Source organism: Branchiostoma lanceolatum, chromosome 13 (assembly GCF_035083965.1).
Source record: "Branchiostoma lanceolatum isolate klBraLanc5 chromosome 13, klBraLanc5.hap2, whole genome shotgun sequence".
Classification (NCBI taxonomy): Eukaryota; Metazoa; Chordata; class Leptocardii; order Amphioxiformes; family Branchiostomatidae; genus Branchiostoma; species Branchiostoma lanceolatum.
This window is the reverse complement of record NC_089734.1, coordinates 11,211,171-11,235,455: the sequence shown is the minus strand read 5'-3', so window position 1 is coordinate 11,235,455 and position 24,285 is coordinate 11,211,171. Positions and strand designations below refer to the sequence as shown.

At 42.2% G+C, this 24,285-nt stretch overlaps 1 protein-coding gene across 4 annotated transcripts; it reads right to left on the bottom strand.

Annotated features, from left to right (window-relative positions):
• Positions 1–854: 854 nt before the first annotated feature.
• Positions 855–21,496, bottom strand: LOC136447121 (peroxisomal carnitine O-octanoyltransferase-like). 4 transcript variants are annotated; one of them, XM_066445814.1, is made up of 17 exons: positions 21,230–21,496; positions 18,351–18,498; positions 13,839–13,963; positions 12,034–12,215; positions 11,406–11,536; positions 10,349–10,460; positions 9,765–9,855; positions 9,093–9,206; positions 8,576–8,677; positions 7,465–7,548; positions 6,892–6,999; positions 6,301–6,431; positions 5,629–5,752; positions 5,021–5,099; positions 4,698–4,791; positions 4,057–4,179; positions 855–2,508 (listed from the first exon to the last, which is right to left on the bottom strand). In XM_066445814.1, exons 1-17 carry the CDS (start codon positions 21,401–21,403, stop codon positions 2,376–2,378), a joined length of 2,055 nt encoding a protein of 684 aa, XP_066301911.1. In that variant the 5' UTR covers positions 21,404–21,496; the 3' UTR covers positions 855–2,375. The 4 variants fall into 4 exon arrangements, with proteins under 4 accessions (XP_066301911.1, XP_066301912.1, XP_066301913.1 ...); XM_066445815.1 differs by lacking the exon at positions 4,057–4,179 and adding an exon at positions 3,099–3,218; XM_066445816.1 differs by lacking the exon at positions 21,230–21,496 and adding an exon at positions 18,733–19,072.
• Positions 21,497–24,285: the final 2,789 nt, after the last annotated feature.

Below are 24,285 nucleotides of genomic sequence, written 5' to 3'. Positions count from 1 at the left end.
GAAAGGGAAGTTCAAGTTCAACAACACCCACTTTCTAGTCTAGCCTAACCTCCTCTTTCACGCATATTTCAGCACTGACGAGTTTGTTTTCTTGACCTAACCCAGGTGAACAAATTAAAGTGCAACGGTCCAGACTGGCAGTAAAATGTTACTAATGACTACTACAAAGAAAATCACATTTCACAGACCTTAACTCTAAATTTAGATTTTAATGCTCAACCCCTTAACGAGCAAAAGAGGGAACCGCGGCTACGAGTACTATTATACTCTCCGAGCAGATCTTTTTAGACCTTCTTGTCGGGCTTCGGTCTATTTTGTGAGGTTTTCTCCGCAGGCCAAACAAGAAGAAAGCGGACAAAATAGACAAGAACGCCTAAAAGACGACAAAAATAAGTCGGAGACGAACCTCTGCTTGGAGAGCAGGCTACGATTGCTATCTCAGATGTTTTCGTTTCTTGGAAAATCTATGAACCGAGCTCTCTTGCTCTCTCGTACATTTTATCCGTTATCTTTCTCGTGCACCCCCTACATGTACCTCCCCTTTTCTTTTTCTCTTTCTATACCGATTTTAATTTTAAGCAGCCTATCGCAAAGTTATGAATTTAACTCGCTTGCTCTCTCTCTCTCTCTCATCCGCTATCTCATTCACACATTCCTCCCCTTTTTCTCTACCTCTTAATCTTCCCGTCCCTCTGTCTCTCGCTGGATTCGCCAATTGCACTTAGCACTTACCTACGCCCCCCCCCTTTAATCCAGTTTTATGAAGATCACTCTAGTTATATAGTTCGTACTAGCGGTCTGACGAATAGAAGCGCAAATATGTTAAAGAATGAAACAAAACCTGGAAGCCTATGTGAGATAATTGCGTTATTATTTTTAAGTACACTTCAAATTTCACAGTAGAGTTGTGCATGTTGTGTTCATAGTCATAAACGCCCCTACGTTAATCAAGAGGAAAACGTGCTATATGTAATTAAGTACGTTTTGTAGAAGTGGGAATTAAGTATCAATATAACATATGGCATTTGGTCCGATATAGCATAATCTTTGTGATATCGTTACTGTAAAATACTGGCCAAAACTAGCTAGAGTACGCTATTTTAGATAAATATGTGACGAAGAAGTTACAATTCTCAAACATTATCCATAAAGATGGCGACGCCTACCTATACCACTATCTATCTCTTTTTCGATACTAATAATTGTTACTATTGATACGCAAGATATGTATAAAGGTAGCTACATAGAGCACAAGGCAAGTAGCAAATTTTCCTAACTCTTTTCATAATGTTTGTGCTAAGAAACGCTAACATTTGGTCTTTAATATACATCTGTTCGCTTAAACATGTATCCTTTATAGCATATACTACATCTATAGCCATACTCTTTACACTAGTATAGTGGAAATGTATCTATATCTGTAATTATCGCCTGCTATTCGCTACATTGTGGCGTATCACTATCAGGGTTCAATATAGAATACAGTTTCTATACTTCTAAGAAGGTAGTAGATAGCATATTGTACAAAATTTGTCATATTCACATATTCGTTTTAACCACGATTTCCAATACGATCACGCAAAAAAACCTACACCAGAAAAAGAAGAAAAAATGACAAATATATCAGAATCTTCAAGTTGTGCATTTTGGAGAGAAAAATATTGCAACCGAAAATCAACAAGGGAAAATGAAGAGCAAAATACTGTACAGGCAGAGCAAAGCTCTCTGATGTTAGCTTACCTTACGTCGATGTATGAAAGCGTAAGACACAAATTGGCTTGGCGTCGTTTGTGTTTCAATGATTTTATCCTTCTTTCGTCTTTTCCCTTTTACCCTAAGTCTTTGTCATCTAATAAGAAGATCTGAAGGCAAATTCAAGGTTACCCGTTACATACATATGCCTAGAACAGCATCTCTTCTCCCCAACTAAGTCTGAACGGTATTTCTGATAAACTCGATTCACTCAGAGTGAGTACTAACTTACCCAATAGGAGAAACAAAATGGAGGTTATCACAATGAAAGGTCATTTTGTTAAGGCGTTACGCAGTTTTATGATTAATGATGATGACTGATGGACACGGCCAAATTTGGTGACCAATTTGTCATTTTATGTTGGATAGAACAAAATGAACTAGAACTGGAACGGTGGAAGATATCGACTTCCGGTCACCTTTGACCTACTCCTGACGTCACAAATCCCGAAAATCAGTGCGCGTCAAGAAAGTGGGTCAAATTCCTGATGAAGGCCGGTGGACAAGGCCAGAAACAGGTGCTTCATTATGAATATCAGGTAGATTACTAATAGATTGAGTACTATCTGTGAACACCTCCACAAGAGGTAAATACACGTGTTACCACACACTACGTCTAGTCATCAGTTGTTAGCGTTTGCAGACGACGTGGTTAAAATATCCTTCATATCTAAGAAGGCCTGGCGTAGATTTTCGAACAGTTTGTCGACGCTGGTCTCGGGGTCGCTCTTCCAAGCGGTCATGGCAATGGTGAATCTGTAATCACAACATTGAATAGGTGTTACAGCATTTATAAACCATTCATTTAGGGACGGATTTGAACCTTTAGTAAAAGGTAAGAGGAATTTCAGACTAAAAAGCCAACTCTCCAGGCAGAGGTTGAAGGAAGAGATGGTTAGCTTTAAGACTGTCAAGAAAACGTGTCCTAGTATTTAACTATCTCTCCCATTATCTCTGCTTGGAGAGAACAACAGCATTGTTAGTGTGCAAGAGGCCGGCTAGGTGGAAGGTAAGAATTAGCATTCACGGAAAACAAAACTTGAAAACTACATGCAGAATTAGTCTTCAGCAAACCAGAAATAAGACCTACCAACGGAGATTTTGCAACCTGTATGATATGAAGGCCCCCAACGACAACTTTTCGTAGTCGGCGAAACTTTTGCGTAGAGGACAAGATTGTTTGCGTCGACGACAAAATGGATTGCGTCGGATAGGCACTTGCTGCCATTGTGGGCCTTCGTAGTTTGGAGGTAGTCACAGCCTACACCTACGAACATTTCCACACATATCCACTAACAGCACCGTGTTTTAGTGGATTTTCTGTTGTTGTTACGTAATTACGTTACCTCTGCGGTTCAATCTTGTAGAAGGAGCCGTAGCCATGAGGCACCATTGGAGCGCACGCTCCGGGACATGGGGTATACCCAACAATACTGGTAGACAGCACAAAGTTACCGCCACCTCCGCTAAAACAAAGAAAAAATGCGCACACAAAAAAAGCATTACCACCAATGGAAGAAAGCAGGAGTGATGCTCAGCATGGTTTGAAGCGCTTGTACCGAGTCTGATACTTAAGGATGCCAAAGATCATAGAAATCATGTCGTGCGAATCACACATTTTACGGTTTTCTTAGTAAACAGAATCTTTAAAAATGTCTGAATCAGCTTTGAATAAGCCAAAGTTGTTGTTTTTTTTTTTACCTCTACAATAGGAGTCATGTATTTTCGGAAGGAAAATTGTATTGGGCCATTCTGTATATCAGACAGGGTACCGTGATTCGGCGTGCGCGTGCACATAACATGCCGCTTGGCACGCACAACCAACATGCATCTCCATTAAACTGTTTCCACGGAGCCCCCGATTACGGTATGGCACAGTGCTAAGGTGTTCTCAGAACTGGGTTGAATTGGGACGACACTATTTGGAAGTTGTTCTATAATGCATGTCGGCGTATTGGCCGTGCATGTGAGACTGTGTAGTATGGCGGTGGGTGCATTCCGACACGATTTTCAAGTCGACTACACACGGTAAGGCAGCAACCAAAATGGCGGATGTTGAGCAAGTAGTACCTCGCGCAGTTGACATATGGAAATCGTGTCTAAAGTACCACGCACTACACTGCTACACAGTTTCACATGGCCAGTATTCCGGCACACGGTTCTAGACCAACGTTTTATCAAATGGTGTTGTCCAAAACCTACACAGTGTTGAGAACTTCTCGGCAAAGTACCGTGATGTCCGGGTGAAAGTAGTTTAATGGGGGTGACATGTATGGCTGTGGATTTAGAATACCGGTCGTTGACCTTTCATTGTCGATTTTGTAGAAGGAACCGTAGCCGTGAGGCACCATGGGAGGAACGTTCCCGATGGGAGTGACATTATATCCCGTCAGGCTTGTCGACAACACGAAGTTTCCGCCACCTCCACTGTTAGGAGAGGAGGTCATCAGGATAAAATCAAAACAATCAAAATTTCACATTCTTGAATTGCCAAAACATGTAGACAATGAGCAATGGCATTTATAATCTTTTATGTGCAAATTCCATGTTTTACATTGTTTAGATCATTTGTGATGTCTGTTTTGTTTGTTTCATGTATCTCAAGACTTATCGCCGCATTATCGTCAAGTGCTTTTATCATTATTGTACTTAATTCATTATGCACCCTTGTTTTATATTTTGTTATCTAATTTACAACATACTATGTTCTATCTATGTATGCCCGCAGGGCTCCTTTAAAAGCGCCCAAGTTGCGACATATGGTCCCTAGGTGGCAATGAAATCATCATATGAAATTATGTCGCAATGAAACAAGATTGGTCTTGATTGGTCTTATTACGTCTGAATTGTACAATTATCTTCTAAACAACTGAATTTAAAAACAAACAATACTACATCATTGGGTTCGCCCCTGAAGCGTCGCCAAAAAAGTTATAAAGAAGTACCTTTTGACGTAGGCTGGGTCTGTGAAGATTGTTGGCATGGGGATGCCGTTCTGCATAGCCAGGATCTGCAGACCCATTAGGTGGCGGTCGATTCCTTGAAAAAAAAGGTCTGTTAATGCTTAGGTCCCAATTGGAAAAAGGTGGGGACGCCGGGTAGTTGACGGGCTTTTTTTTTTTTTTGCACTTTCGAGCATGCCCCCTACGTGGCCCAGTGGCACACCCTGCGACTGCCGGGCTATTTTCGGGTCCGGCCGGGACCCATAATCATTTAAACTTGGACTTAAAATCAACGTGGGACCAGGTAAAAATGTTATCCGTGTTACCATGTCCACTCTTGGCTTCCTCCATCAGTTCCACGTGTTTCTTCAGTGCCCGGATCATCAGTTCCCTTTTCTCCTCAAGCTGGAATGCAAAAACGCCGATGTATCAGGATTATTAACACATCTAATTGGACAATTTGGCAAAAATAATTAAAACAGAACCATTCCACAGCGGCAATTCTCCCGTATTGATGTTGTCTGTGGATGGCTACGTATTTTCTGTGATGTTTACGTGCGAGGTTATCGTCACGTCAGCTTTTCTTTCTATGGATGTTCCCATACTACTTTTATAAACATTTAGAGGCAATGTGATACTTGGAGCTGCGATGTACTCTCTTCTTGTTGTGGCGCATAGGTCAGCAACTTTCCTTGCTGTTTCAGTAGCAGGGTATATATTTACAGGGATTGGATGCTAGCCCTTCCCCTTAAACGTGCTCGAGGCACCTCCTCGAACACGGGACCCCCATTTTACGTCCCTTCCGAAAGATGGGTGCAGCCCCAATCGAGATGCTCTTCCCCGGATTTTATCCGGGGTCTTTTTGGAACAAGGAGCTCAACTGTGAGACTGCTAGTAGTTGAGCTACAGGGACATCAGTAACCCAACGACTAACCGTGGCTTTCTCCTCAGTCATGACCTTACACCACTCCACCGCCTCCTGTGTGCAGGACCGGACAGTCTCAGTCCGCCCGTGGTAGAACTGACGCGTCATGCCTGTCTCATACGCCGGGGCCGGTCTGGAACAAAGACACTTCAGTTTAGATATTTTAGATATTCTAGACATTTTCCTGGCAAATCTTGAAACTTGAGGAACAATGACATTTCAGTTTCAATAGCTAAGGTGGTAACGACGTTTTCCTGGTAAATCATGAAATTTGACCTTCATCTTTTGAGAAACCATATGATCATGAATAACGAATGAGACCGTGCCGGGGGTCGGTGCAGACTTCCAATGGTCATCCTGAGGATGACTGGAGAAGCGATTGCAAAGTTGGTGAGTCAGAAATTTCTGTGTTGAAGCAAAATCAAATTCTTTTCAACACCGAATTAAATCCCTTTTTTTTCTTCTAGTCGAATCGTTCGATAGCTTTGAGACGAATTCGAACAAAAATATTACGTACATTCTTTTCATACTATCCAGCTTCTCTTCCAGCAAATCACTGCTGTTCTATAGTAGCCAATGTGTCTTTTTTGTCATATGATTATGAATGAAACTCTTTCTTTGTATCTTCGTCAGCAAGAGCAAATATCGAGATTCTTATTTATTTTCCTTCAGTGTTCTTACCTTCCGTGAAGTCTGTAATACGCCAGCTGCAGCGCGCTCTGTACGTACGCGTCAGGGTGCAGGTTGAAACTCCGGACAAACTTTTTCCCGTAGTCGGTGAAGTGGGGGCAGATGACCTCCAGATCACGTGCCTAGGATAATGCGAAGCATACCTCACGATTGCTAAACACATTCTCACACACTTTTATTACTCTTATTGACCCTCTAAAACAACATTTTTCCTGATTACACATACGGTCCTCCGAACTGCTCGTGTCTTACATACTTAGTGTCTAGTATTTTTCACAAAGAAACAAGACCACAGCATGTCTATGACCAAAGATATAAAAACCGGAAGTCCTGCTGCAGTACCAAGGTCGGCCACCAGGCAGGAGGCCCAAAATTGACCTTGACCATAGGGCTTACCACTCCTACTCACGTACCAAATATCATCGCAATCCATCCAGAGGTTCTCAAGATATTCCACCGGACATGGACGCACGCATAGGCGCAAACAGAGTAGAAACTACCGGTATACCTCCATTTTTCATGGAGGAAACATAGAATGATTTAGTGTAAAAGAATATTTGTATACACAAACTACTAGCAGACCTGGTTATTGTACTGTTGTTCGGCGTGCTTCACAGCTTTCTGGATGTCATCGTCAACAGTGAAGACAAGTTCTTCGGGTGGAGGCAGCTTCCGATCCGGAACATGCCCCTGGTAGCAAACAGTAGAAACATTGTCATAAGTTTATTTTCTAACATTGAAACAAATAAGTACAGTAAAGCATTGGTGAAAAAGTGTATCACGAATGAAATCACTAGTTTTCTATCTCGTTCATCGGAAAACATGATCACAAAGAGGATCTTAATCAAGGGTTAAAGACCCGCCCCGAAGTGTTTACGGTGGTACAACGCATGGCCAATTACCACCGAATAAACCACCGATTGAGCGAAGCGAATTGTACTTTATTGGCTCACCATTAATGCACGGCTTTCCTCTTCGTAAACATAGTATTCTTATGACCCTATTGCTGTGTAAACAATAGGACTAGAGGCTTATTTTACACAGTGTGGCTATAAGATAAAACTGCTTATTTAGGGCTCATGGTTGTCTATTTGCAGTTGCCAAAACCGTTTCTACATAGAAATAGATTAGACTAGAAGTGGCGTCCTAGTGTACCTTCCACGTGCAGTCGTTCTGTTTCAGCTGACAGTCGATGTAGTAGGCGCAGTGGATGTGCACCATGCCGTCACAGGGGGTGTGCTATAGCAATCGGAAAAAAACAAAATCGTAAGGATTGACAACAAAGACTTAACGAGGATCTTCGTTCACAAACACCGTACTTCTGGCTAGTACATGTAGCTGGCATCTCCAAAGTACGTACTTATCTAAGAAGTTTCGTCCAATTTCAGTCATAACAAGAGTTCCGCGACCTCATATCTCCATGAACTATTCTGTTTATGCAAATGACTTTTGACATTTACATAACATATGCTTGGTCATAAACACCTTTATCTAACTTATACATGATGCAATATTGTCAGTCCTATCATTTTCCACTTGGATGAATTACGGTACTTTTGCAAATTTATTTGCATAACTAGTACCTGCTGATGCTCCACTTGCCATAAACTACATATGTTACATGTATTTGAGTCTTATAATGGAAAACACTGCCAATATAGATTTTCCTCATTAGTTATGCAAATTAAGTGTCGATTAGCATAATTTGCACATCACTGTATACATCTCTGTCTAAGCTACCTGCATACTAAATATCATGGAAACCCGTCGTCCTTTTGTTCAGTTATTCTCAGAAGATTTTCGCCACTGCAGTTCCAGAGGAAGCTGCTAGGGGGCCCAAACCTACACCACTTTTTCATTACATCACAAGCTATCTGCCACCCAAAGATCAAGACCACAGCACGTCTAGGTCAAAAGATACAAAAACGGAAGTTCTGCTGCAGTACCAAGGTCATATACCAGGGGGCCCAAAATCGACCTTGAATTTCGGCTTCACAACACCTACCCACATACCAAATACCATTGTAATCCATCCAGAGGTTCTGGAGTTGTGCTGTCGACAGTAGTGTGGAAACACAAACACACATACACAAACACACAGACACACACACACAGACAGACACACCCAAAACTATATCTCCATTTTTCATAGAGATAAAAAGAAAAAAAAGCCATTCGAAAAGTCTCATATGTCAGTAGCTATCCCCGTATACCATCGGCTAGATTGACGTCACAAGATTAAGGGTTCTTCAAAACTGGTACGTACATCGTTATTGGTCGCGATGGTCCCGCTCCTGAAGCTCAGGACGCTGATGCACTTGTCGAACCACCGGTTCCGCACACAACCAGCCAGCGACTCCGTAAAGTTCTGAAGATGGGGAAGAGCAGAGTAAGTTGACCTAATATACACACGTGTCCAATGAGACACTTGTAATAGAAGGACACTTTTTGTACTGTCCTTTTACAATGCTGTTGTGGAAGGGGTTTCAACGCAGCGTCATTCTCGTCTGAAAAGTCTGATGCCAGATGCAGTATCTTGAAGTATTTCAAAACAACATATGTTAATGGTAACCTGTACATTATTCACCGCACGAAATTCAATCTAAAAGCACGTCTTAAAGCATGCGTAAATCTAGTTTTTTTCATCACGATGTTGTTTGCGCGTGTTTTACGAATGTTTTACGTGAGCGTGTAGTTAATCCTACGATGTTGCGCATGGTTAATGACTACAGTTACAGGCTCAATTTAGAATAACCACGCAAATTAAAATGTTACTGACGTACCTCGCCGTGATTGGTCGTAAAGGCGTCGTCAAAACAGAAGCCGACTAAGCTCTGTTCGATGACGTCAAGGTTGTAGGCGTTGGCATCGTCAAGTTCAACCAGCCTGCCTCTTAACTGTGGGGGAAGGAGAAATAAAACGTTAGTAACAAAACAATGTACATCACAGTCCTGATTGAAAATTAGCTAAAATTTCGTCTGTGTAATGAAAGTCAAAGATACGACAACCGGAAGTTCCGCTGCAGTACCAAGGTCGAACACCAGGGAGCCCAAAATCGACCTTGACCATCGGGGTCACAACACCCACCTATAAATCAAATATAATCGCAATCACTTCGACCATTCTTGAGATATTGTGCCGGAGCCGCACGTACACAGACGCAAGCGAAGTGACAAACAACATCATGTTCCATACAGTAGACACATACAGTAGACACATATAGTAGACACATACAGTAGACACATACAGTAGACACATACAGTAGACACATACAGTAGACACATACAGTAGACACATATAGTAGACACATACAGTAGACACATACAGTAGACACATACAGTAGACACATATAGTAGACACATACAGTAGACACATACAGTAGACACATACAGTAGACACATACAGTAGACACATACAATAGACACATACAGTAGACACATACAGTAGACACATACCTTTGCCCACTGGTCCCTGTCCGCCGCCGTTAGAACAGACACTCCCGGACCGGGCTCACATTCAGCCATCCTCATGGCAGCTTTCAACTGTCTGTAAATGTACAAATATCAAATTTTTTATAAAAACACAACATACGCATTTTAAAAGTCTGAAGCAACTGGACTTCCTTTCTTCTTCAGAATATTAAAAACATATGCGAAAATGACGACATATAACGACACTGCGATTTACCTGCAGCAGAACTGGGATTTTAGTGCGACTGTTGTTTTTTTTAAACTACTGTGGAATGCCACATTAGATGTATGACAAAACCGTATTACCAATAATACTGTTAATATTACGATAGCTGGGAGTTAACGTGATGGCTGTTTTGTCGTAATAAGACCGAGGAAGACAACGTTAGATTACATGTCATGACGGGTGAGATCACTAGGACTAACACTACGAATAAATTAAAAGAGACAAAAACTTTTCATGTTATGTACTTTATATAAGGACTCCAGGAAGATAAGTATGACTAATGCGTTACTAATGGCGATCCTCAATAAACGATCAACTAATAACAATGGATCTAAGATCTCACTCTTGGATCTCCGGAGGTGTGATCGGCTCGTCGTTCTCCCCGATCACTTCGATCTTGAAGATGCGATCGTTGTGGAGGAACGTCATGTAGGTCGGACAGGGCCCCTCTGACACTGAGAGCGACGAAACAAGAACAACATCGATCAGAAATTAGTATTTTTTTACAAGGGATGACTCTTGCACCAAGGAAAAACAAACTTTGATAAAACCAAATATATGACCCTGTGTCGTGTTATACGAATAAGATGACTAACTGTACGTACAAGGTACTAGGTACTTAGTCAGTCATGAAATTGTAACAAAGTTTAGATTCAATAAAGTCCATTCTAGTCACAACTAAAAAAAAAGCCGTTTCCCTGTCCTTGGTGCTGAATACACAACACCGCCAATGACGCTATCTGCGTCTTTGGTGCTAAACATGCATTTTGAAGGTATCATGGTTATTCCATCCCCCATTCTTAACGCGGTAGCTGTGCGCGCGAATAACTAGCCTTGGTATCATCCTCCAAGTTAGCCTACGCTTGCTCCCTTTGTACGCGCTCACAAACTTGTTGGTGCCATCCTGGGCACGAGGTGCTGCCATCCTGGGAGCGAGCGTAAACTAACGAGGATAGTAGCCAGGCCGCCATTCGTCTAGATTGACGAGGATAGTAGCAAGACTTGTCATTGGTCTAGACTAACGATGGTTGTACCCAGCTTGTCATTGGTCTAGACTAATGAGGATTGTACCCAGACTTGTCATTGGTCTAGACTAACGAGAATAGTACCAAAACTTGTCATTGGTCTAGACCATCGAGGATAGCACCCAGACTTGTCATTGGTCTAGACTAACGAGAATGGTACTTAGCTTGTCATTGGTCTAGACTAACGAGGATGGTACTCAGCTTGTCATTGGTCAAGACTAATGAGGATGGTACTCAGCTTATTGGTCTAGACTAACCAGGATGGTACTCAGCTTGTCATTGATCTAAACTAACGCGGATAATACCTAGACGTGTCATTGTCTAAACCAACAAACATGGCACGTAGGCTTACCAATGAGGAGTTGCCGTACGTACCTGATTTAAAGGCGGTGACCAGCTTGTCGACGTCCTGACCAGGCACGCGGGTGGTACAGAAGAACCGGCGGAACTGGTCCATATCTAGGACCGTCCCACCTCGGGCCAGCCGGTCCACTGGCAGCTGCTCCCTACAGACAGAAAGGAAACCTATCATTTCGAGAGGAAAATATCGATCTAGATTCGATCACAGCAAATATATTCTTCAGTTCGCTATCTTTCGGAACTGAGGGAGTCATCAATAACAGGACATCGATATCGTAGTCCTGAAATCGATTAAGTTGGGACCTTCATCCGCGAATACATGGAAACGCTACCATGTAAGCTGTCTCGGCGCTACCTCACATGCAACATTCTATGTAGGAAACTACGATACCATAAGACAGTGTCTGTTGGAAGTGTAAACACTACCCTTGAATTGTAGTTCTCTTGAACGTCGCTAGTAGTCTCTTCTCGATGGACGAGAAGACCCATTGAGATTTGGAATAAAAGACCACAATGTGTAAAGTAGGCACATGTTAAATATGATGACCGCATTGTGAATTGGTCTGTGTGTACCACAGTTTCTTCGATAGGATATTGAAGAAAAAAAACGTACGAATTTTACACTTCGGGTTGGTAAACTTACGTCCTGAGTAGTTTCCAGAACTGCAGGAGATGGTACACAAAGAGCGCCCCCCTCTCCAGACTGGTCCCTTCCTGAGGAGACCAGCCGTGCTCGAAGTACGGCCCGGACCCGGCTATGTTCAAGTTCAGCGGCAGAGGCTTACGGAAACGGAGATACGCGAACTCCAACCACCAGTCTTCAAGCTGTGGAGGAACAGACATGTTTCTTCAAAGACAAAATCCGCCAACTTTGCCCTACATTCAATTTTGTGCGTGCTTAAGATCAACTAATCATCACTTTCGCCTGTGCTTTCGGTGCTGTTTGTGTGTGCGAGCGAGCGCGCGCGCGCGCGCGTGTGTATGTGTGTGTGTGTGTGTGTGACAGTGTGTGTGTGACAGTGTGTGTGTGTGCGTGTGCGCGTGTGTTTGTGTGTGTCTGTCTGTCTGTTTGGTTGCGGACAGCATAACTAGAGAAGTTCAGTTTGGATAGATCCTACTGATATTCGGTGTGTGGGTAAGGGTCGCAAAAACGAAGGTCAACGTCGATAATGGGCATCCTAGCGGCTTACCACAGTACTGCAGCTGAACTTCCGGTGTTGGTGTCTTTGATATTGTGCCTTCTTTTATGCACTTTGGTTTGAAGATGAAAGAATTACTTTGAGCAGTGCATCCAAACAGACCAGATTGCAGTCCTTGCTTGTTTTCTATTTAATCTTTGATCCATTGTTTATTGGTTCAGTTGTGAAGGACGCAAAACCAAGGCTGCACAAGTAGCACGTGTGAAACGTGACATGATGACGCAAACTTTACTCTATCAGTGACCTTTGTACCTCGCCGCGCTCTTATCGGTCAAAGGTCTCTTTTCTCCTTCAGGTGAATGACCTCTCATTGTGGGGTCAATGACCGCTATTTGCGTGAATGGAATCTATGATATATATTACACAATACTCAAAAGGGACGGTGTCTGGAACCTGTGCATAACTGATTAAACTGTCAATGACTGTGGCCAAAAAGAGCTAGCGTGAGTGAGATGCTTAGAGGAAAACATTTGCCAGTTCAGTTTAGGTTTAATAATATCTGTCCTGGCCGTATATACTGCCCCACCAGTGCACTTTGTACCATTTGATCGAATTAAAGGACAAGGCCCGTTTGGTAAACAAAGAAACCTCGGGCAATAACCTGTTATGGCCAAAGTTCACAACTTTTCGATTACCATAGCTTAGTGCGTCAAGGTCAATTCAACGTCCCAGAAATGTCCACCAACAATTTACGATTCGCTGTTGCAAATATTTTCATTTATACCCGAATAGTAACAAACAGACAAATAGTGGTAAAGCTGTAAGGTTTAGCCCCTTAGAGTATCACTTTTTGAAATATTTTGTGTACATTATATATCCGTTTTAAGTTTACCTTGTTTATTGATATATGTATACACATACAAAGCCTTCGCTTCTCTTGTATGTGTATGCGTATATGTATGTGTATGTGTATGCATATATACTCACTTATAGTGATATTTTTCTACATAGTTGCTGCGCAAGTTGAATTACTAAACTTGTCACAATGTCCTCAGTCACTTTACTTACAGCAAGTAAAGAAGCAGCCTGTGTGCCACATGCACAAACTATGTTGCCTCGGTAAATTTGCCAAGACAACAGCTGTTTATGTTTGTGTCAATTATCAAGTCAAATCTGTTGCAAGTCAAATCAAATGCTGGAAACTTTAAATTTCTCACGAAAAACAACATCATATTTTGTGTGGTGCAATTATAAAACGTATTTCTTTATGAACTTTCTGCTGTAAAATCTTTTCAAGTGCAAGTCGTACCCAGTTTTTACGGGTGGACGCTCTGTCCAGAAGTTGTCTTTGAAGTTCTGGCCCGTCGCCGTCTAGGAACTGCCGCACCACCTCCTCCGCCCTCTTGTATTCCTCCGCGGTCACGTGAGGTTTCACTGAACAGATAGTAAACATTTACAAACTTAGTATCACAGAAATAACAGTGTCATTTGTAAAACGGTAGTGACAGATAGATGCAGTTTGGTAAATATCCATTTAAGATGATGAAAGTTTGAGAGTCTCTCCTTAATTCTCACTCACTCACTCACTCACTCACTCACTCACTCACTCACTCACTCACTCACTCACTCACTCACTCACTCACTCACTTGCTCACCCTCACCTTCTTTCCCGTTGAGTTTGTGTGTGCGTGTGTTTGTGTGTGTGTGCGTGTGTTTGTGCATGTGTGTGTATGTGTGTGTGCACGTGTGTATGTGTGTATGTGTACGTCACAAAAGCTAGCACCCATCATATCAAATGAGATTTTAAGGCCACAGTTTTTATCTGATTATCCAGATTACGAGGTTATAGACTAATTTCCCACGATGAGAACTAGGCTAATGTATATCAGGGATCGATATTCAAAGATACAGCAGCAGAGGCTGCTTTGTGAATGCTTGGTTGCTCAGATGATTTAACTGAATGCGGGAAGAGGTCTTGAGGTCGCAGACAGCCCTGGGCGATCTCTTCTCAGGTTTACAAACTTACAATAGCATTAAGCGGCAACAATCCCTTCCGATCGCTAGTGGCATATCTCTACGCTATAACTACATGTAGGGATGTCTTGTGGTCGTAGACAGCTCTGTGCGATCGTTTTTAAGGTGTCAAAATTTAGTGGCAACAACCCCTCCCGATGTTAAGTGGCTTGTTCCAATGATAAAGCTACATGGAGGGAGGTCTTAGGGTCGCAGATAGCCCTAGGCGATCTTTTCTCAGGTTTCAAAGTCAAGCGGCAACAATCCCTCCCAATGATTAGTGGCTTTTCCCTACACTATAGCTACAGGGGGGTCTGTTGGAGTCTTAGATAGCCATGGGCAATCAAAGGTTTCAAAATTAAGCGGAAAAAATTTTTAGTGGCTTGCCCCTTTAGACAGCCCTGTGCGATCTTTTTTAAGGTTTCAAAATTAAGCGGCAACATTCCTTCCCGATGATTAGTGGCTTGTCCCTTTACTATAGCTACATGGCAGTTATACAACTTCACTCATGTGTTTCAGTCTCAACTGCTTGAGTTGAAGGATACAATACAGACGGAGCGGTCGCCAAAGTTACGCGTCGTAAAGAGTAAACATGTCGTAACTGCGTCACCTGGGCGTACTTCAGGTGAATTAAAGGTGTGGCAATGGGTGTAGTACAGGTGTGTTTGACTGTGTGTGTTTTAACTGACGCCGTCTCTACATATCGGGATGGTATATGTAATAGCAGTGTCTAGCAGTCTACCATCGCCACTGCATTCATCATCATCATCATTTCTCAGAAAAGACAAGACATGAAACGTACGAAAATCATCAAACAGTAGCGCCATAGTTCACTGCTCTGTCTGAGACGAGGTCAACTATATGTGGCGAAAGGCACACACGAGGACACTTGGTATCACACTGCTGTTTACTCGCCAAACACTGAAATCGGAGCTTCTTTCCATACGTGAGCACGTACCACACGTGCGAGATTGAACTGCGCAGACTTTATATTCAATTGTAACATCTGTGACACAATAGCGTACGCTATATATATCCACATGTGCACTTTTGTATGTAGAAAATTGTAGAATTATGTAGGTACATGCATCTGTTTCGTGTAAATCTAAGGAAAAAGTTTACAACCACGAATAATACCAAATGCTTACTTTGGACAACGTCTGCATGTGCAAGACAACACTTGCAAAATCTTTTCCATTTGAGAAACGTAATTATATATAAATCCAGGGTTTGAATATGAAATTCGATCCCTTCCAAGATTAGATACAGCCTATACAGGATAACTTTATTGGAAATCGCAGTTTTGCCATTGAATCAAAAACCGATTTAAAACGATTAAGAAAACGATCAAAATGATATTTGCAGTAATCGCTCCTGTTGGCGTCTAGTTCGCGCCCATTTGCGCCATTTTGCCAATCTATTGCGACTGTTTTGAAATTTTGTAAAATATCGCCATTTCATGCGAATGTGCCATTTCATGCAAAGAATCTAAGAAGAAAAAAACAGACACTTATGATAACTTAATGGTACGTCTGTAACCTATATTTATGAGTTGTCCCTTTTGAACACCCCACTTTGAAGCTATTAGAGACTCCTCAAAAGCGGCCATAATTGGAACTATTGAAACCAGGACAGTCTGGCCCTGGGCCAGAGGTTCGGTATGTGTTCTTTGTTGACATTTGAGGTTGTCCAGGCATGAAGGAAACGCCTTGTTCTGAAGTCATTATTGATGTTTTGGTCCATTCATGTGGAAAGGGCAAAGCGTTATGTGTTTTTGTTAACCGTATTCATAGTGTACGTACATCAGCCATAAATTGTAGGTGCTACGCCAAAGGAAATTTCTTACACTTTCCTTGAAAACACGATTTTTCTGACATTGCTACTCTCTCCCGTAAAGACATGCCATCTACGAAGTAAATCATGTCAATATTGTCTGAAGCGAGAAAGGCAAAAATTCCGAAAATGCAGAAGTCCGGGATTCGGCAGAGTAATGGGTAAAAACCTTTTACGTTTCTTTAAACAAAAACGGGTAAGAATCGACACAAATTGAATTCAGAGTCTGTTGAGATTAAGTCGTTTGGAATAATTCTCAGCTCGACTGCCGTCCATTATTTGTCATGTAAAGCCTTTAAAAATGCATTAATCAATGTAAATCTTTGGTACGTCTGTAATCCAATACTCTCTCCTACATCCGGCGATTTATAAGGCATTAAATGTAATCCTTACATGCGGTCTACACTTAACCCGAAAGCTTACAAATCCTTGTGTTCCACTCCCCTTTCCCCTGGGGTTGACGTCGACATGTGCATCGTGGCATCCGCCAAGCGGTTATCAGTTAGAAGCTTCTGCATTCTTCACAGCTCTTCAAACCGCGAGTCAGCCACTACGTACATAGATCCCTGTCAACAGACCACTAGTTCGGCTGAGAAAGTCTGACAAACATAATTCCATCCAGCATGTTTTTGAAGGGAAGATCCTAGCATTTCGTTTTAGGTTCGATCTCTTCACTAAACTGGGGCTGCAACAAAACGTTACAATCTTTCCTAAGATGATATATCATTTGGCAAACTTCTACCATGTCTGCTTGGAGTTTAGCCAAAAATGTCCAACATAGCGTCTGAGACTGTAGACTATGATTATGTGAGTGGGTCGCGATTACAACTGTGCCGAAATTTCCCTACCGCCACAGTGCTGTAAATGCCTGTTCGCGTAGTTTTGATTTCGTGGTAGGAAGAAAATGGAGTGTTCGCGGTGGTTTTAGGTTTGCATTTGAGACAATAGTAGACAAGGGGGTAGGAGGGCAAAAAATGTTCGTGGTGGTTTTAAGTACGCGGCGAAGAGCTTACCGCGAAAACCGCGAACATAAAACTACCGCGAACATTTCTGCATTTACAGTACTAGTACTAGTGTATCATACTGGCAGGGAAAGTTCGGCACTTTTGGGGGTAACCCACCCAAAAAGTCAGCCATAGTGCTCATCGCACAAAAGCGTTATCATAATGCATAAGCTATCATCTTAATTATGAGGGCAATAGACAAGCTTCCCAATGATATGAAACACACTGTCTAGCGTCAAAAAACAACAGATATGTGATCTTGAGAAATTTTGGTACTTTTTTCTCAGGACTAGCTCACAAACACAGCCCTAGTGCACGATCACTGAATGTCAGATCATAGCAAATACGGTGCCACTGTACAGGATGATGAATAAGATTTTAAATGATATATAAAACCACCAAATTGATAGAGTAACAACGGGGGTTATCATCAACCGAAATGAAGTTTCTAAACTTTATTTGTTAGATTCATATCCTACACGTACAAACCGGGTGAACAACCAACCGACGATGCCATAATGAGAGTAAGAACTAGAAGCAAAATCAGCGCCAGCGATACTCTTGCACGTGCCGTTACAGTTCCTAGAAAAGTCTAAAATGTAAACTAAAACCGTGAAACCTTGACCTCAACCGGCAGTTTCTAGCACCCTCTGTTCAACTAGCTGGGCAATATGTGTACCAATTTGTGACTGGTTGACATATTCGAAACAATGTAGTACGACCACCTTTCTTATCCCCTATCCTCGTTTACAGGTGAAAGCTTTTGGAAAGGCGCATACCTGTCTTTGTTATGGACATCATGCTTGAGTAATTGCTCTGTTGCTATGGTCGCGTTCTGTATACAAAACAAGCTGCATCGACGTTCACAAAATAAAACCGCTATCAGGTCTTAAGATATCTATTCAGAACACTTAAGATGTGAGATATAATGCTTAAGGTATTAGTGTGACAGAAGGTGTGGATTTGCTTACCTGATTCTAGGTACCTGTCCATTGTATGTTGCAGGTCGGGGACAGGTAGGGGAGGGAGGGTGTCTTGGTACTGCCATGTTCGCTCTCCTAATGCCTTGAGGGCAAACTGCAGAACCATGCGATGTAGTCGCTCCGGTATCCACTTGAACTGAGGCAGAAATAAAAGAAGTTATATAAAACCTCACTGGTCACCTCATCTGAGGTCGCTTGTGTTTGGATCTTGTCGGCATGGAGCGTTTTGTAGGGCGTGACGGTTGTGGGGAGGGGCACCGCCCATGCCGCGCCTCTACTGCGCCTATTTCAGTAAGATCTAACTACACATACTTGGCTAAATACATCAACGATACAGAGGCTTAAATCTTTCCTACACCGAGGAACATACCTGCACCCATGTGGACAGAAACTCTGACAGACGGTTGTAGAACGAGTGCACGACTTGCGGTAGCGACATTTTGGCGGGGGTGTCGTATTTCGTCTGCAGGCCCGAATGTACTGCTACACTGCACACACCAAAAGACCGGCACTTTGTTTCTGCGAACGATCTTCGGTCAGAATAATTCACAACAAATATTCCCTATTTGCGTGGACGTCGGTACAAGTACGGGACGTTGTCGCTAGAGAGGTTGATGTTACACAAACCGGTTTGGGACAAGATTTCACGGCCGAAAGACCACGAGTGACAGACAGACAACAATGCCGGGGGTAGCACTACGAAACGCCCGCGAGGTCATTTAACCATGTGACCTGATCACGTTTAAATTAACTTTAACATGCAGATAGCAGGCATTTCGGGAACCCGCTGTAACGTAAGACGAATTGATAACTGGGTCAGGAATGTCCGTTATTCATCTGAGGGGAGGAGCTGGCGCGAAGAGGGTCACGTAGAAAAACCCTACCCCGATGAGGTCGGAAAATGTTCTTGTCTCTCGAAGTGCAATTACACGAAGACCTTCAAATGATATCAATATCAAACTGTACCTGGATCTTTTGTTAACTTTAATATAATACTTGTCTGGGTCAACTTGACCCAAAATGATTATAATCTTAATCTAGAATTGGTAAACTGATTTGTTTAAACAATGATTTCTTTATCTAAAAAACGTATAAATTGTTACTTAGTTACTGACAGTGTGTCAATAAGTAGATTAAACTATTAGAGTAATCTCCGAGAATTGTTGCGTTTTCATACACTGTAGCTTTGTGTAATCGTTGTGCAATAAAGTTCTAGGTTCTATATGCATTCAAAGAGGGACGTAAAACGGGGGTCCCGTGCTCGAGGAGGTGCCTCGAACATGTTAAACAGCCTCATTACCCTACACATTGGGTACCTGCCTGTGGCACTGGCTGCAAATACACCTGATATTATCATTATTATTATTATAAAGATATGAACCAGTAGCAAAACGAAAGACATGGCATACATGGCGTACATGGCATATCCCCCCAGAAATGTCCTGACCCTCCCCTTAGCAGTAATATTCTGACATGCCCCCTCCCCTCTTGGACCCAACCCCGTAACATATCGGTTTACAGACACCACTACTGGTCACTGTCAAACAATAGGAAGAAACCGATATTGGTTGTTGTACCATCTCCATGTTAGAGTAAGACATTGATTTTTAGATTTCTCTGAGATAATTCATTGCTTCACGGATGCCATTCTCTCTCTATTACGTATCGGTTGATAATGTTGGCGTCAGGACGACGAAAATGTGCGTAAGTGCAATTTAAATTATTGACAACGTTGGCGTTCTCCGGTCGAGTAAGATATTGGTATATTGATTTTTATTTTGGCCACTACTGACAATCTCAATGAATGATAAATATCATAGACCTTGTAGTTTGAAAAGCGATAAAACACTGTCAAAATGTGAGCTTTTAAGACCATTAAACTAAGAAGAGATGCTCGTATGTAACACCTTATCTGTTTTGGTCTTAAAAAGCCTGGTATTATCAGTATAGTATATTGAAGATCGTTTTTATTATTATATCATATTTAATTCAATTCAATTTACTTCCATTCCATTCAATTTAATTCCATTCAACTCAATTTAATTCAATTTCAGTTTACTTTTATTTTCACATTTCACCGACTCTCACAGTCTCAGTACAGTACACATACCCTCGCACAAAAAATGCGTAGTAATTTCTATAAACCTACGCGTTGACAGTGAGACGGGAATTGTTTTGTTCTGGCCCAAACAATCTATCATACCGACAGTAGTGACCTTGGAGTCCCGAACTGTCTGGTCTGGTTTGTCGGGACCATCCATTTCACCACCGGGGGTGTCATGATGGTCTACAATCCGGGACGGTTCATTTATACGTTGTTCATGCGAGCGATAAGAGAATACGATAAGAAATAAAGATAGACCTTAATTATCAACGGTTGCTACAAACAAGCATGTCAACAAAGTAATTAACTAAATTAAGCAGAAACTGACAAAAACCTATTTTTGTTATGCAAATTGCAGTGAAAATGCAACAGTCCGAAAGTATGCTCGCAGTTCGCCCTGTTTCATAATGTCAAATACATGAATTAGGATATCGATAGCGAACGTTTCTGTATGACCTTAAGGCCTGAGCAGGCGAGACTCCGACCCGACCTCGATACCGGGACATACCAGTTTATATCTGCCGTATCCGTGTCGGATGCCATTCTGATTTGTCTAAGTGTTTATACAACAATCTTTATTGACACAACAAAAGCACAGTGACTTTCGTAAGGTCTTCTACAACTATGTATAATTCAACTCCCCCCAAAAAAGTTCAAAACTGTTGTTCTGTGCAGCAATACTGTTATAGTTGTCACACAAAAACTGACGTGAACCTAGTTAACAAACCATCCATATATGTCCGTGGCCCCTCCCCCCTCATACCTTATATTTCTGCAGCGCTTCCGCGCTGGTCGCGAACCAGACAGCATTACTGGCCTGACTAACTTTCCTGCTGATTCCGACGAATCCTGCTAGGTGGCGTAACGTCTCCACTACCGTGCTCAGAACGGTCTCTAGTGTAGCAAGCTCCATGGTTGGAAGCGTATGGATTGACATAAATAACGTTAAACTACTCTTATAATCAAGACATACAAGTGACAAATGGTGTCTTCCTGCAGCTTGCGTGAGCAGTGCGTGTCTGGAATGCTTCCCTTCAGGCGTATAAATAACAAACTGGTTCGACCACTTACCTTTTGTTCATGTATCTCAATTGCTTCACTTTAATTGCATACTCATTGTCATAATTTGGTATGTCAGCTCTGAAGCAGACTACTTTATATTTTTTTTATCACTTTAGACAAACCTTTGATTATGAAAAAATATTTGCTCTTACATTTTTACCATTACAAAGAAGCGAAGTCGAATGCACGTAGTTAATGATTCTTGTAGTAACTTTGACAATGTATAGATGTATCTGTATGCTATTCTTTTGTTGTGACGTAAATATACTTTGAAATATAACCCAGTTGGTATATGTGTACAATTAAGGTCTGTCGTTCATTCTAATACTACAAGGGCCCGGGTTTACACACAAATGTAGTTTGTACAAAGTTTATCATGTTCAAAATGTTGATTGTCAGATCAGCCTTTAATAACATAGTTTTCTCTCATTATTCCTAAGGGAATTTTCTTTAGAACTATCATGAAGTGAACTCGTTGCCACCCAGCACAGTAGGGGCATCCTAACCAAATGCAACAATGCATAAAGTTGGATGTACAAAGGTTTGGTGCGACAGGCCGTTCTACGCAATACAAATTGAATACATATACTGTAAGACCATATAAACCAGTTTGCATTCGAACTCGAAAGATGGTGTGTTATACGATCTTATACGCCGAAGGGTTGTTATACCGGCTATACAATACAGATACAGATCTCAGGCAGCGTGTCGTCATAACCCATGATTTTGTGGATGATTATTCAAGGTGATTTGTAACTAAACCGAAAGGAGAGCAACACATGAGACACACGTCCCTGTTCCAACAACGTTAGTTGTAGTACCGCTGTTTGTCACAAGATGTCGTTTCAGGGAGAGTGAGGATGCATCTGTGTATTTATTAGCCTGGGTGCCATCCGATTTATTTACCACGGGGGCTCCTACACTCACTACCTTTTCAGGTTTCTAGGGTAGTAATCGGATGGCACCCAGGCTATCTGTGTATGAGGCCGACATCAAAAACCAACGTAATACTTCTTCAATTCACTGGAGCAAGAATTGGGCGTCAAATTCCAACACGTTAAAGAACCCAACACACTTATCGAGAAGAGTATGTGTGCTTAGCCAATTCAAGACATTGAACACACTTATCGAGAAGAGTATGTGTGCTTAGCCAATTCAAGACATTGCAGGCTCACGCCTATAATCAATCAATTAACAGGATATTGATTGATTGATTGATTGATTGATTGAATCTCGTCACTCCATGACTACAAATGTCGTGTGGAGTAATAAAAATTACGACCACCCATCCTTGATGCCATGGATGGAATGACCCAAAGATGATTATTCCCAGTTTGCTCATCTTTACCAGAGTTGTAAATCACACAACCACTACCAGTTACGACTTTCCTTTCCCAGCCAAGTTGTCCCAGAGTTACATCATTGTTCGTGACTTCTCCCCCGCCCCCGTCCATCAACTGGTTATAACCGCAGTCTGATCATGAGTCAGGCGGCCTGACCTCATCCCTAGTCGGTTGTCCCGTCTGGGAACACACCGGTAGTACGGTGATATTTTAGGAACTTTTCCTGATTGATTGTGATGAGTAAAGCTGACAACTTATAGGGTCAGCACATAAGGGTTAGTCCATTCATCCAACGTCTCTTGGACTGAGAATAGAGAAGAGGAAGGTACAGTCTTCAGAAACTGGAAACTTTTCACCCAAACACAGCGTTTCCCCAAGAAACTTACCATAAATTTATAAAGATAAAACTTTCAATTTTTTAATTATACGTCCTGACGTCTTCTTCTAAACTGGGGTACTTCCCTCCTGAAGATTAAAATCTTATTCTACTCTACTCTACTCTACTCTACTCTACTCTACTCTACTCTACTCTACTCTACTCTACTCTACTCTACTCTACTCTACTCTACTCTACTCTACTCTACTAGTGCTACTCTACTCTACTAGTGCTACTCTACTCTACTAGTGCTACTCTACTCTACTAGTGCTACTCTACCCTACGCTACCCTACGCTACTGTACCCAACTACTCTATTCTTTGTAACCGACTTATCATGTACATATGTTCATGTTTATACTGTGCTATTATAGAGGTCACATGTTTATGTAGACTTTTGAAACCAAAGGCACCCTGACAATGATGGCCATTAGACCTTTGTACGAATGTACGCACATGTACGTATTCTAACCGGGCTGGCCCAACATCCCAGGCATGACACTTTACAAGTTTGTTCCTGCCAGTCAAACGCTGACATAGTATTAATTTCTTCTCACGACCCCTGACTTGTGCTCGTCCCTCACGGGGTTTGTCAGCTGTCACGAGTCGGGCTGCGCGCCCCGCCTCCGGAGTAAACCCTCGCCCCGCCTCTCTCCTGTCCCGTCTGCCATATGTGCTGTGGTCACAGTTGGACGTGTATCATTCACAGTGAGCCAGCTAACTACGACAGGCACAGCGACGAGAGTAACTTCTGTTTCCTTGCGTGTTTGCTTGACTGTACTATTATTGTGGAACAGTTGTGAGCACGCTTTAGGGTGCTGTGACCTGCTAGCTGTTGAGGAAAGATTCTGGTATCCGCCTGAAGTTGTTGACGGTGAGTACATGACAGTGATCGTGTCTGGATGATACCGTAGCCGCGGTGTCATCATTACACAACAAGATTATCCCTGACAAAAAGGATTTACAACAGAGCTGCTAGACTCTTGTTCTGCAGAGTAGCGCTCACGCAAGTCACGGTCTCTCTTCAGAACACGGAAGA

Coding starts and splice junctions, on each gene's coding strand:
- LOC136447121 (XM_066445814.1), bottom strand. CDS start 21,403: ATGTCAATCCATACGCTTCCAACCATGGAGCTTGCTACACTAGAGACC. Junction 13,964..18,350: donor GGACAGGTACCTAGAATCAG/GTAAGCAAATCC, acceptor CTATCTGTTCAG/TGAAACCTCACGTGACCGCG. Junction 6,432..6,891: donor AACAACAGTACAATAACCAG/GTCTGCTAGTAG, acceptor GCATTATCCTAG/GCACGTGATCTGGAGGTCAT.